This window comes from Schistocerca americana, chromosome 11 (genome assembly GCF_021461395.2).
Source record: "Schistocerca americana isolate TAMUIC-IGC-003095 chromosome 11, iqSchAmer2.1, whole genome shotgun sequence".
In the NCBI taxonomy this organism is placed as follows: Eukaryota; Metazoa; Arthropoda; class Insecta; order Orthoptera; family Acrididae; genus Schistocerca; species Schistocerca americana.
The window spans coordinates 188,651,259-188,666,572 of record NC_060129.1 but is presented as its reverse complement, the minus strand read 5'-3'; the positions used below and the strand labels follow the sequence as shown (position 1 = coordinate 188,666,572).

Here is a 15,314-nt window from a genome sequence, read left to right as displayed (position 1 = left end):
GAAGAGGGAGCCCAGGGAAAGGACAGAGGAAAGGAGGGGGATTAAGGATCAGAGTTGATAGGAGGGATAAATGGAGGGAGAGAGGGCATCATCCGGGAGGGGGAGTTGACGGAGATGGAGGGTGGAGAGATGGAGGGTAGGGGGGACACAACGGTGAAGACGTGGCAGGGGGCGGGGATGGGAGAGGAGAGGAGCAACCAGGGGGTGAGGGGGTTAGACTGGCGAGCTCATAGCGCCCCTTAAATGCACGTGAACAGGCAACCTTTCCGCCTTTCCCACCAGAGGGAGACACGAAAACTGCGATTGCCACAGCGGCGCCACCGACAGAAACGGAGGCCGACTGCTTCACACTACACGCTGCGGCGCGCTCTTCAAAACAGCAACTTTTAGCACGGCTGCTCAGTTTCTACCGCACACAGTTTCAGTTGCTCAATAAGTAACACCCTGTACTGCCTTTGTTTCCTCAGGAACTCCTTGACGGGCGAAGGAAGGCATCGAGATGCCCGTGGCCAAGTTCAGCACGCTGGAGTCTTCTGAAGACGACGAGGAGCTGCTGGTCGACACTGTGGGTGGGTAAGTAGCCCAGCAGAACTACTGAAGATTCTCTTTTATCCGTATTTGTCAGGCAGCGTATGTAAACTGGAGTCACTACAGCCGAGAGAAACTTCAACGAGCATCCATTATCACCTGAGATTGCAGAGAAAACTAGTGAAAAATAGAATGAGAACTTTGAGTCATACCAAGACTGGGTGCGATGATGAGGAAAGATTTGCGGAAGTCTCCAGCTAATGATCCCAATTGCATTTCGTTCCGACGCACCATTGGCGCGTTATTACGAATGTTCCGGAATGTTTTTGAACAAATCTCGTATTGTGGCATTTGACAGGCATCACAGATGAGGTAAAATAATTAATTTCAACCTTACAACGTTTTGTACTTAACCTCAACATTGTAACAATCATTTGCAGTAATACACTACTGGGTATAAAAATTGCTATACCACGAAGATGACGTGCTACAGACGCGAAATTTAACCGACAGCAAGAAGATGCTGTGATAGGCAAATAATTAGCTTTTCAGAGCATTCACACAAGGTTGGCGCCGGTGGCGACACCTACAACGTGCTGACATGAGGAAAGTTTCCAACCGATTTCTCATACACAAACAGCAGTTGACCGGCGTTGCCTGGTGAAACGTTGTTGTGATGCCTCGTGTAAGGAGGAGAAATGCGTACCATCACGTTTCCGACTTTGATAAAGGTCCGATTGTAGCCTATCGCGATTGCGGTTTATAGTATCGCGACATTGCTAAAGTCCAATGACTGTTACCAGAATATGGAATCGGTGGGTTCAGGAGGGTAATACGGGACGTCGTGCTGGATCCCAACGCCCTCGTATCACTAGCAGTAGAGATGACAGGCATCTTATCCGCACGGCTGTAACGGATCGTGCAGCCACGTCTCGATCCCTGAGTCAACAGATGGGGACGTTTGCAAGACAACAACCATCTGCACGAACAGTTCGACGACGTTTGCAGCAGCACGGACTAATAGGTCGGAGACCGTGGCTGCGGTTACCCTTGACGCTGCATCACAGACAGGAGCGCCTGCGATGGTGTACACGACGACGAAACTGGGTGCACGAATGGCAAAAAGTCATTTTTTCGGATGGATCCAGGTTCTGTTTACAGCATCACGATGGTCGCATCATTGTATGGGGTGCCATTGGTTACACGTCTCGGTCACCTCTCGTTCGCATTGATGGCACTTTGAAAAGTGGACATTACATTTCAGATGTGTTACGACCCGTGGCTCTACCCTTCATTCGATCCCTGTGAAACCCTACATTTCAGCAGGATAATGCACGACCGCATGTTGCAGGTCCTGTACGGGCCTTTCTGGATACAGAAAATGTTCGACTGCTTCCCTGGCCAGCACATTCTCCAGATCTCTCACCAACTGAAAACGTCTGGTCAATGGTGGCCGAGCAACTGGCTCGTCACAATACGCCAGTCACTACTCTCGATGAACTGTGGTATCGTGTTGAAGCTGCATGGGCAGCTGTACCTGTACACGCCATCCAAGCTATGTTTCACTCAATGCCCAGGTGTATCAAGGCCGTTATTACGGCCAGAGGTGGTTGTTCTGGGTACTGATTTCTCAGGATCTATGCACCCAAATTGCGTGAAAATGTAATCACATATCAGTTCTAGTATAATATATTTGTCCAATGAATATCCGTTTATCATCTGCATTTCTTCTTGCTGTAGCAATTTTAATGGCCAGTAGTGTAGCTATCATTTGCAATAACAGTTATCTATTGATAGACTATCTTCACGTTGCCGTTCCTGATTCGTACTTTACTTGAAATTATGTGTTATAGACGAACATGTGCGGGTGCACCAGTGGTGTAGGTTTAAATTCATTGATCAGTAGTCAAAATGTACTCCGTAACGGACTTGAACTCTGCCACTGCTTGAATTCTGGATAAAAAAATCAGCGTAGGCGGCCGAAGACTTCCGGCATAAGAAGTCACCCCCATTCTGCCAACGGCCATTGAAACCTTCCTGTCTCCTCTATACCTCTTTTGTTAATGATAACCTTCCCTTTTACGATAACCTATGTAACCTTCCCTTAGGATTTCTATCTCTTGCTTAATAATAACAATTGAAATCATCCCTTTGAAATGTATTCTCTTTCTGAATCTTCGCATACAAATTTAATCGCTACTTATTAAAAGTGATTTTCTGATTATTTCGGCGAAACACAGAATGTGTTACCTGCAATTACCCAAAATTGTTTCTCAACTTTTTTACTGTTAATGGATCGCCATCTGACTGCTACATCGAACCGCGACATGAATATTCTGACTCTGTTTTACTATACTCTATTAGCTGCTGGTGGGCTGTCGTAATAAGTGGCTGTACTTATTACCAAAGCTGACATTATTCTTTAATACCAAAGCTGACGTTATTCTTTAATTAATTTGACTGAAGTTACGTAATTCATAGTTACACTTTTTCTTGACAACAATAAAATTTTGCAGAGTTTTACGTTGATGGTTTTTGGGAATGATTATAATCAGTAATGCTATATTACTGGCAAAAATTAATTATATTCTGAAGGAAATGATTTTACAAACGTTCAAATGGGACTTACTTTTTACAATAATCTTACGGCTAGCATTGGGCAAACATACCTTCGGTAGTCTTGAGTGTCAAAAAAAAAAAAAAAAAAAAAAAAAAAAAAAAAAAAAAAAAAAAAATCCCTAATACAAGTTCCTCTTATGATAATAGTTGGCTGATGTCTCTGTACGTCCGTTTATAGTCTCTTGTAGATCATAGCTAGTGGCTGGCAGACACACCGCTCCTCTCAACCTCTCGCTTCAGACCTGCTACCGACTCGCCGCACTTCACGCTTACTACTGACTTCCTACGAACGCTAAAGTGCAGTCTCTCCCGCCAACAGAGCTTTCTGGTGCAGACAATCCCTGCTACCATACAAAATGTATCAATGCGCGCTCTTTCCAGCTCTTTTCTTAAAATGTATCCATACGTCATCTCTCCCGCCCTTTTTAAAATTACATCTATGTGCGGTCTCTCCTGCCAACAATACTTTGGTGCAGACATTCCATGCTACCACAATTATTTCCAACACGACCAATATTAATTATTCCTACTTAATCCTATTAATAAAATATAAGCATCTTTCATAAATTGTGATTTGACAATATACCATGTCAAAAAGGGCCCTGAACCTCTTTTCATTTTTCCATTTATTTCATTTCTCCATTTATTAATAAATAAACAAATAATAAATGTAAAAAATGGCGGAGAAACGAACAGAGGTTCAGGGCACTCTTTTGCCCAATCTTTTGGCCTTGGGATGGGATAGTGCCCCTAAAGGCCGAAGAATCAGGAATGATCAACGTCACCAGTACTTAGAAAGCAATGGAAACCACTTCGTCAGAGGCACACAATGTGTATCCACAGGACATGTGGCCTGTAACCGAGAAAGTTTCATGTTGATCTCTCCATTGGCAAAAGATTCCGGACTAGTCCCCGATTCAGAGGGTACTGCCAAGGCGGAGATTACCATGAGGAAAACATTGAATGACCAACGAAAGAGTAGAGTTCTACGAGTCGGGGAGTGGAATGTCGGAAGTTTGAACGTGGTAGGGAAGCTACAAAACATAAAAAAAAAATGCGGAGGCTCGATCTGGATACAGCAGGGGTGAGTGAAATGAAGTGGAAAGAAGACAAGGATTGGCGGCCAAAATCTTCTGATTTTGCGAGTGCTGAAGGACGATCTCTTTTAATTGTTAAAACTATTCAACAGCCGAGATCGCATAGAACATTTCTTTATTTAAGCCAGGAGCGTTCAATAGGCTTGGCTGTCATCAACAGGTTAAAAAGCTCTTTGATGTAAAACGTGTTCATCTTACGCTGAACATCGCGCAGAAGATGTCAGGTGGATAAAATAAGCCCGTTATAAAAGGTTAGTTATTGTTAAAATATTTAAAAACATAGAGCACCTTGCACCATGTCGACATACATAATGCCCACAGGCGCTTGTTACATGGCACAGACACGGTAGACAATAGCACATCTGTTTACATATGTTGGACGTATTCTAAACTGTTCACGGTCTATCCCACAGTACAGAGCAGGCAAGCTTCGGAACCCCACGTTCTGTCAACAGTCATGGGCGTCCAACCATTTAGAGCATAGTGGTAATTTCACTGTCCTTCTACCTTTTTCGGCAGATGCTCACGACAGTAGCACGTGAACATTCGACCACCTTCGCCGTTCACAGGCTCTGCGTAATAATACAGTACTGACCATTAAAATTGCTACACAAAAAAGAAATGCAGATGATAAACGGGTATCCATTGGACAATTATATTATACTAGAACTGACATGTGATTACATTTTCACGCAATTTGGGTGTATAGATCCTGAGAAATCTGTATCCAGAACAACCACCTCTGGCCGTAATAACGGCCTTGATACGCCTGGGCGTTGAGTCAAACAGAGCTTGGTTGCAGATTCAACACGATACCACAGTTCATCAAGAGTGGCGTATTGTGACGAGCCAGTTGCTCTGCCGCCATTGACCAGACGTTTTCAATTGGTGAGAGATCTGGAGAATGTGCTGGCCAGGGCAGCAGTCCACCGTTTTCTGTATCCAGAAAGACCCGTACAGGACCTGCAACATGCGGTCGTGCATTATCCTGCTGAAATGTAGGGTTTCGCAGGGATCTAATGAAGGGCAGAGTCACGGGTCGTAACACATCTGAAATGTAACGTCCACTGTTCAAAGTGCCGTCAATGCAGAAAAGAGGTAACCGAGACGTGTAACCAATGGGACCCCATACCATCAGGCCGGGTGATACGCCAGTATGGCGATGACGAATACACGCTTCGAATGTGCGTCCACCGCGGTGTCGCCAAACACGGATGCGACCATCGTGATGCTGTAAACAGAACCTGCATTCATCCGAAAAAATGACGTTTTGCGAATCGTGCACTCAGGTTCGTCGTCGAGTACACCATCGCAGGCGCTCCTGTCTGTGATGCAGCGTCAAGGGTAACCGCAGCCATGGTCTCCGAGCTGATAGTCCGTGCTACCGCAAACGTCGTCGAACTGTTGGTGCAGATGGTTGTTGCCTTGCAAACGTCCCCATCCGTTGACTCAGTGATCGAGACGTGGCTGCACGGTCCGTTACAGCCATGCGGATAAGATGCCTGTCATCTCGACTGCTAGCGATACGAGGCCGTTGGGATCCAGCACGGCTTCCGTATTACCCTCCTGAACCCACCGATTCCATATTCTGCTAACAGTCATTGGATCTCGACTAACGGGAGCAGCAATGTCGCGATACGATAAACCGCAATCGCGATAGGCTACAACCCGACCTTTATCAAAGTCGGAAACGTGATGGTACGCATTTCTCCTCCTTACACGAGGCATCACAACAACGTTTCACCAGGCAACGCCGGTCAACTGCTGTTTGTGTATGAGAAATCGGTTGGAAACTTTCCTCATGTCAGCACGTTGTAGGTGTCGCCACCGGCGCCAACCTTGTGCGACTGCTCTGAAAAGCTAATCATTTGCTTACCACAGCACCTTCTTCCTGTCGGGTAAATTTTGCAACTGTAGCACGTCATCTTCGTGGTGTAGCAATTTTAATGGCCAGTACTGTAACAATGTTCAATCCAGTCACGCAGCTGGTCCGATACTCCATATGCTCGTATTATCTTGATTAGGCTTAGTGCGAGCCACCACTGAAGAGCCAAAGAAACTGGTACACCTGCCTAACGTCGCGTAGGGCCCAAGCGAGCACACAGAAGTGACTCAACGTGACGTGGCATGGACTCGACTAACGTCTGAAGTACTGCTCGAGACAACTGACGCCATGAAACCTGCTGGGTTGTCCACAAATGCGTAACAATACCGGTGGGACGGGGGTTGAGATTTCTTCTGAACAGCAGGTAGCAAGGCATTCCAGATATGCTCAACAATCGTGTCTGGGGAGTTTGGTGGCCAGCGAAAGTGTTTAAACTCAGAGAAGTGTTCCTGGAGCCACTCTGTAGCAATTATCGGTATCGCATTGTCCTCCTGGAGTTGCCCAAATCCGGCGGAATGCACAATGGACACGAATGGATGCAGGTGATCAGACAGGATGCATACGTACGTGACACCTGTATCTAGACGTATCAGGAGTCCCGTATCACTCCAACTGCACACGCCCCACTCCATTACAGAGCCTCCACCAGCTTGAACAGTCCCCTGCTGACATACAGGGTCCACGGATTCGTGAGGTTGTCTCCATACCCGTACATCTACATCTACATGACATCATAAGAAAAAGAGCCTCGTAATGTTCGCGTAAGATATTATTAGCCTCTCCTGTTTGACAGTCATATCGATTAAATCCCCCCATGAACCATGGACCTTGCCGTTGGTGGGGAGGCTTGCGTGCCTCAGCGATACAGATTGCCGTACCGTAGGTGCATCCACAACGGAGGGGTATATGTTGAGAGGCCAGACAAACGTGTGGTTCCTGAAGAGGGGCAGCAGCCTTTTCAGTAGTTGCAGGGGCAACAGTCTGGATGATTGACTGATCTGGCCTTGTAACAATAACCAAAACGGCCTTGCTGTGCTGGTACTGCGAACGGCTGAAAGTATGGGAAAACTACAGCCGTAATTTTTCCCGAGGGCATGCAGCTTTACTGTATGGTTAAATGATGATGGCGTCCTCTTGGGTAAAACATTCCGGAGGTAAAATAGTCCCCCATTCGGATCTCCGGGCGGGGACTACTCGAAAGGACGTCGTTATCAGGAGGAAGAAAACTGGCGTTCTACGGATCGGAGCGTGGAATGTCAGATCCCTTAATCGGGCAGGTAGGTTAGAAAATTTAAAAAGGGAAATGGATAGGTTAAAGTTAGATTTAGTGGGGATTAGTGAAGTTCGGTGGCAGGAGGAACAAGACTTTTGGTCAGGTGATTACAGGGTTATAAACACAAAATCAAATAGGGGTAATGCAGGAGTAGGTTTAATAATGAATAAAAAAATAGGAGTGCGGGTTAGCTACTACAAACAGCATAGTGAACGCATTATTGTGGCCAAGATAGACACAAAGCCCATGCCTACTACAGTAGTACAAGTTTATACGCCAACTAGCTCTGCAGATGATGAAGAAATAGATGAAATGTATGATGAGATAAAAGAAATTATTCAGGTAGTGAAGGGAGACGAAAATTTAATAGTCATGGGTGACTGGAATTCGTCAGTAGGAAAAGGGAGAGAAGGAAACATAGTAGGTGAATATGGATTGGGGGGAAGAAATGAAACAGGAAGCCACCTTGTAGAATTTTGCACAGAGCATAACTTAATCATACCTAACACTTGGTTCAAGAATCATGAAAGAAGGTTGTATACCTGGAAGAATCCTGGAGATACTAAAAGGTATCAGATAGATTATATAATCGTAAGACAGAGATTTAGGAACCAGGTTTTAAATTGTAAGATATTTCCAGGGGCAGATGTGCACTCTGATCACAATCTATTGGTTATGAACTGCAGATTGAAACTGAAGAAACTGCAAAAAGGTGGGAATTTAAGGAGATGGGACCTGGATAAACTGAAAGAACCAGAGGTTGTACAGAGTTTCAGGGAGAGCATAAGGGAACGATTGACAGGAATGGGGGAAAGAAATACAGTAGAAGAAGAATGGGCAGCTCTGAGTGATGAAGTAGTGAAGGCAGCAGACGATCAAGCAGGTAAAAAGACGAGGGCTAATAGAAATCCTTGGGTAACAGAAGAAATATTGAATTTAACTGATGAAAGGAGAAAATATAAAAACGCAGTAAATGAGGCAGGCAAAAAGGAATACAAACGTTTCAAAAATGAGATCGACAGGAAGTGCAAAATGGCTAAGCAGGGATGGCTAGAGAACAAATGTAAGGATGTAGAGGCTTGTCTCACTAGGGGTAAGATAGATACTGCCTACAGGAAAATTAGAGAGACCTTTGGAGAGAAGAGAACCACTTGTATGAATATCAAGAGCTCAGATGGCAACCCAGTTCTAAGCAAAGAAGGGAAGGCAGAAAGGTGGAAGGAGTATATAGAGGGTTTATACAAGGGCGATGTACTTGAGGACAATATTATGGAAATGGAAGAGGATGTAGATGAAGACAAAATGGGAGATAAGATACTGCGTGATGAGTTTGACACAGCACTGAAAGACCTGAGTCGCAACAAGGCCCCGGGAGTAGACAACATTCCATTAGAACTACTGATGGCCTTGGGAGAGCCATTCATGACAAAACTCTACCATCTGGTGAGCAAGATGTATGAGACAGGCGAAATACCCTCAGACTTCAAGAAGAATATAATAATTCCAATCCCAAAGAAAGCAGGTGTTGACGGATGTGAAAATTATCGAACTATCAGTTTAATAAGTCACAGCTGCAAAATACTAACGCGAATTCTTTACAGACGAATGGAAAAACTGGTAGAAGCGGACCTCGGGGAAGATCAGTTTGGATTCCGTAGAAATGTTGGAACACGTGAGGCAATACTAACCTTACGACTTATCTTAGAAACTAGATTAATGAAAGGCAAACCTATGTTTCTAGCATTTGTAGACTTAGAGAAAGCTTTTGACAATGTTAACTGGAATACTCTCTTTCAAATTCTGAAGGTGGCAAGGGTAAAATACAGGGAGCGAAAGTCCATTTACAATTTGTACAGAAACCAGATGACAGTTATAAGAGTCGAGGGGTACGAAAGGGAAGCAGTGGTGGGAGTGAGACAGGGTTGTAGCCTCTCCCCGATGTTATTCAATCTGTATATTGAGCAAGCAGTAAAGGAAACAAAAGATAAATTCGGAGTACGTATTAAAATCATGGAGAAGAAGTAAAAACTTTGAGGTTCGCCGATGACATTGTAATTCTGTCAGAGACAGCAAAGGACTTTGAAGAGCAGTTGAACGGAATGGACAGCGTCTTGAAAGGAGGATATAAGATGAACATCAACAAAAAGCAAAACGAGGATAATGGAATGTAGTCGAATTAAGTCGGGTGATGCTGAGGGAATTAGATTAGGAAATGAGACACTTAAAGTAGTAAAGGAGTTTTGCTATTTAGGGAGCAAAGTAACTGATGATGGTCGAAGTAGAGAGGATATAAAATGTAGACTGGCAATGGGAAGGAAAGCGTTTCTGAAGAAGAGAAATTTGTTAACATCGAGTACAGATTTAAATGTCAGGAAGTCGTTTCTGAAAGTATTTGTATGGAGTGTAGCCATGTATGGAAGTGAAACATGGACGATAAATAGTTTGGACAAGAAGAGAATAGAAGCTTTCGAAATGTGGTGCTACAGAAGAATGCTGAAGATGAGGTGGGTAGATCACGTAACTAATGAGGAGGTATTGAATAGAATTGGGGAGAAGTCAAGTTTGTGGCACAACTTGACTAGGAGAAGGAATCGGTTGGTAGGACATGTTTTGAGGCATCAAGTGATCATAAATTTAGCATTGGAGGGCAGCGTGGAGGGTAAAAATCGTAGAGGGAGACCAAGAGATGAATACACTAAGCAGATTCAGAAGGATGTAGGTTGCAGTAGGTACTGGGAGATGAAGAAGCTTGCACAGGATAGAGTAGCATGGAGAGCTGCATCAAACCAGTCTCAGGACTGAAAACCACAACAACAACATCGATTAAATAGTTCGGCGTAGAGTAGCAAAGCGATGTGAAATCAAACGAGCACATAAGGTCGATAGCAGGGAAGTCGAATTGTCGACTTAGGTTTGTTGGAAGAATTCTAGGAAAGTCTGATTCATCTATGAAGGAGACTGCATATAGAACAATAGTGTGGCCCATTCTTAAGTAGTGCTAGAATGTTTCGGATCGCTACTACGTTTGATTAAAGGAAGATGTTGAAGCATTTCAAAAATGGTTCAAATGGCTCTGAACACTATGGGACTTAACATCTGAGGTCATCATTCCCCTAGAACTTAGAACTACTTAAACTTGACTAACCTAAGGACATCACACACGTCCGTGCCATACCGTAGCGTCGCGCGGTTCCGGACTGAAGCGGCTAGAATCGCTCGGCCACATCGGCCGGCTTGAACCATTTCAGAGGTATACTGCTAGATTTGTTACTGGTAGGTTGAATCAGCACGTGAGTATTACGTAAGTGCTCCGTGAACTCGAGTGGGTATACCTGCAGGGAAGGCGACGTTCTTTTTGCGAAACAATATTGAGAAGATCTAGAGAAGCGACATTTCGAAGTGACTGTAGAATGATTCGCCTGCCCTAACGTACGAGAGTGGCTTGAAAAGTTCTCGGAACGGAATAGAGAAAAAAAGTACTTACATCACTAAAACTTTTTTTTATTTACCAATGTAGTCTCCTTGTAGATTAATGCACTTGGTCCAACGATGTTCCAGTGCCTCGATTCCATCTGGAAAATGAATTTCCTCCAGGCCTGGAAAATAGTTGTCAACTCCGGCTACCAATTCTTCGTTTGAAGTGAATCTTCGTCCACCAAGAAAAAATTTCAGTTTTGCGAAGAGACGGAAGTCTGACGGAGCCATAGCAGGTGAGTAAGGCGGGTGTGGCAACAGTTCATACCTTAGTTCGTGTAATGTTGCCATGGCGACGGGGTGCGTTTTCGATCTAGCGTCAGGAGTCGTGGTAGCCATCTTGCAGATAATTTTTTCATTTCTGATCCTTCAGTTAAAACGTGATATACCTTTTCAGATGACATCTGGCAAGCGTGAGCAATCGGCGATCTTCCGTGACCATTTTGTGCACTTTTGCAATGATATCTGGAGTAGTCTGCATCTACATATATACTCCGCTAGCCATCAAGCAGCGTGTGGCGGAGGGCACTATTCGCGCCAAAGTCATATTTCCCACCCTCTGTTCCACTCGCGAGTGACAAACGACTGTCTGAACGCCTCAGTACGAGCTCTTATTTCCCTTATCTTTGAATGGTGATCATTTCGTGATTTGAAAGTTGGTGGTGATAATATATGCTCTACATCCTCGGCGAAGATCGGATTTCGGAATTTAGTGAGCAGCTCCTTCTGTTTAGCGCGTTACCCATCCGCTTGATACAATTTGAAACGCGACTCGTCCGCCCAGGGAACATGTTTCCAGTCACCAACAGTCCAATGTCGATGTTGACGGGCCCAGGCTAGGCGTAAACCTTTGTGTCGTGCAGTCATCAAGGGTACACGAGTGGGCCTTCGCCTCTGAAAGCCTATCTCTATGATGTTTCGTCGAATGGTTCGCAAGCTGACACTCGTTGATGGCCCAGGATTGAAATCTGCAGCAATTTGCGGAAAGGTTGCACTTCTGTCACGTCGAACGATTCTCTTCAGTCGTCGTCGGTCCCGTTCTTGGAGGATCTGTTTCAGGCCGCAGCGATGTCGGAGATTTGATGTTTTACCTGATTCCTGATATTCTCGGTACACTCGTGAAATGGTCGTACGGGAAAATCCCCACTTCATCGCTACCTCGCAGATGCTGTGTCCGCCGGCCAGCGTGGCCGAGCGGTTCTGGGCACTACAGTCTGGAACCGCGCGACCGCTACGGTCGCACGTTCGAATCCTGCCTCGGGCATGGATGTGTGTGATGTGCTTAGGTTGGTTAGGTTTAAGTAGTTCTAAGTTCTAGGGGACTGATGACCTCAGGTGTTAAGTCCCATAGTGCTCAGAGCCATTAGATCCATTTTGAGATGCTGTGTCCCATCGCTGGTGCGCCGACTATAGCACCACGTTCAAACTCACTTAAATCTTGATAACCTGCCATTGTAGCAGCAGTAACCCATGTAACAACTGCGCCAGACACTTGTTGTCTTGTATCTCTGTATTTGACTGCATATGCCTATAACAGTATCTTTGGCGCTTCAGTGTACTTTATCAGACACCTTCTTGAGCCGCGCGGGATTAGCCGAGCGGTCTCAGGCGCTGCAGTCATGGACAGTGCGGCTGGTCCCGGCGGAGGTTCGAGTCCTCCCTCGGGCATGGGTGTGTGTGTTTGTCCTTAGGATAATTTAGGTTAAGTAGTGTGTAAGCTTAGGGACTGATGACCTTACCAGTTAAGTCCCATAAGATTTCACACACATTTGAACATTTGAACCTTCTTGAGGTCGAGGATCACTGCATCAGTAGCTAGTTTTTGATCGTCAGAATGGAAGAAATTCTGCAGCAGTGAAGTTCGAGTCCGCAAGTTCTGCTCCAGTTATCTAAGTCGCAGACAGGTTACTCTTTGCTTTTTTTTTGGGGGGGGGGGGGTTGACCGTGAAATGTTGTGGGATTGACCGTCTCGGTATGACGCAATGCAGACCTGCAGTTGCTAATAGAATCAAGATCAGGTCGTGAGCCCTCTTGACAACGACCACACCCCGGGCCTTCTGACGAAGATCGGTCGAAAAACAGGTTTCTGACGCAACAGCAGATGTCCGCGCATCACTGAAGATTGCTGTTGTTGTTACGGGCGCCTCGTGTGTGTACCCGAGAATCGACGAACTGACGCAAACAGCGGTGAACGTTGCGTTGCGCAGAAAACGTGTGCCACACGTTAACTGGATCTGAGGTAACGCGCAGGTAGGGAAGACGCGCGGTCCGGGGGTAGGCTCTTTCACAGATAAGATCCTCGGTCCCTGGTTCGAAACCAAGCACTGTGCGAATCTGGAATAAAAATCTTCAGCAACGGCGGCCGGTGACTTTCGCCACCAGGGGTCAGTCCCGTTTTGCGAAAGGACTTTTCAAAGAGGAGCGGACATAGTTAAAAGATATCTTCTAGATTTCTATTACGCGATAAGTCACCCAAATAGATAGACGTAAACTATCCCGAGAGTGCCCACGTACGAACTTTCAACTGGCTTGAAATGAGTACTCCAGGAATACACTAGAGTCATCTACGTACCGCTCCTTATAGGGATCATGACGACATACATTAATCAGAGCATGCATGGCAGTACTTAAAGAACCAGTCCTCCTGCATTCCATATGTGAATGCATCTGTAAGAAGCCCTACAAACTGGTAGAATTGGAAGTACCCTCTGCCATGAACTTCACAGTAGTTTGCGGAGTGTGAGTTATATATAGATTGTACGGAAATTTTGATCCCATTAAGGGTCTTAAGAAAATGCTAAATCCGGAAGGATGTGAACACATTTTACACCATCGTGTATTGCCTATAGAATACGAGACAGCAGTTTGTGGACAATAAAAACAAACAAGCACAGTCCAAAAAAATGTTCAAATGTGTGTGAAATCTTACGGGACTTAACTGCTAAGGTCATCAGTCCCTAAGCTTACACACTACTTAACCTAAATTATCCTAAGGACAAACACACACACCCATGCCCGAGGGAGGACTCGAACCTCCGCCGCGACCAGCCGCACAGTCCATGACTGCAGCGCCGCAGACCGCTCGGAGCACAGTCCAAACAGGCTTTGAATGCCTAACGACACCGACCGGCCGTCGTGCCATCCTCTGTCCTTAGAAGACACCGGATTCATTGATTGGCGACTCCATGCAGTTTTGTGTGCACCACGACCAAATAGTGGATAGAATAACTTAGTTTACGTGATCGCTCTAAGCTTGTGACTATAGCTTGATGCCAGTACCTACCAATTTTAATTGTATATTACAGCACTGAGGACGGTCACTAAGTGACTGAAAATCGATTTTGCTGACAATAAAACAACAAAATATGGGCAATGCTGATTTTTCTTCGAATTCTATCACCGGATTCAGACACGGAGGACCACGTGGTCAGCACACCGCTGCCCCAGCCGTTGTCAGTTTTCGTGATCGGAGCCGCTACTTCTCAGTCCAGTAGCTCCTCAATTGACCTCATCAAGGGCTGAGTGCACCCCGATCGCCGACAGCGCTCGGCAGACTGGATGGACACCCATCGAAGTGCTGGCCCAGCCAGACAGCACTTAACTTCGATGATCTGACGGGAACCGGTGTTTACCATTGCGGCAAGGCCGCTGGACTAGTTGTGGACAATAACATTCCCCAAATCCACTTGCCTGCACAGAATCCCCAACCTCAACCAAATGGATCATCTTTGGCTGGAATCAGAACACCGACTTCACTGTAGACCCGAGTGTACAATATCACTACGGTCTCTGATTTTGGTTCTCGAAGAGGAATTGGCTACATTCCTCCACAGATATTCACTGAAAGTGTCCCCAGGACAACTGAAGCCCGTACTACAAAAAAAAAATGGTTCAAATGGGTTTGAGCACTATGCGACTTAATATCTGTCAGGTCATCAGTCCCCTAGAACTCAGAACTACTTAAACCTAACTAACCTAACGACATCACACACATCCATGCCCGAGGCAGGATTCGAACCTGCGACCGTAGCGGTCTCTACATCTACATCCATACTACGCAAGCCACCACGACGGTATGTGGCGGAGGGTACCTTGAGTAACTCTATCGGTTCTTTCTATTCCAGTCTCCTGTTGTTCGTCCAAAGAAGGATTGTCGGTATGGCTCTGTGTGGGCTCTAATCTCTCTGACTTTATCCTCATGGTCTCTTCGCGAGATATACGTAGGAGGGAGCAATATACTGCTCGACTCCTCGCTGAAGGTATGTTCTCGAAGCTTCAACAAAAGCCCGTACCGAGCTACTGAGTGTCTCTCTTGCAGAATCTTCTACTGGAGTTTATCTATCATCTCCACAACGCTTTCGCGATTACTAAATGATCCTTTAACGAAGCGCGCTCCTCTCCGTTGGATCTTGTCTGTCTCTCCTATCAGCCCTATCTG

General features: G+C 45.6%; 1 protein-coding gene across 2 annotated transcripts in view; it reads left to right on the top strand.

Moving 5' to 3' along the window:
* The first annotated feature begins 467 nt into the window (after positions 1-467).
* The window catches only part of LOC124553575 (neprilysin-2-like), a 479,037-nt gene continuing 464,190 nt past the window's right edge, over positions 468-15,314 (top strand). For both annotated transcript variants that reach the window (XM_047127420.1, XM_047127419.1), the window contains exon 1: positions 468-573. In XM_047127420.1, coding sequence (XP_046983376.1) covers positions 500-573 — 74 coding nt within the window. In that variant the 5' untranslated portion in view covers positions 468-499. The remainder of the gene's footprint in view (positions 574-15,314) is intronic.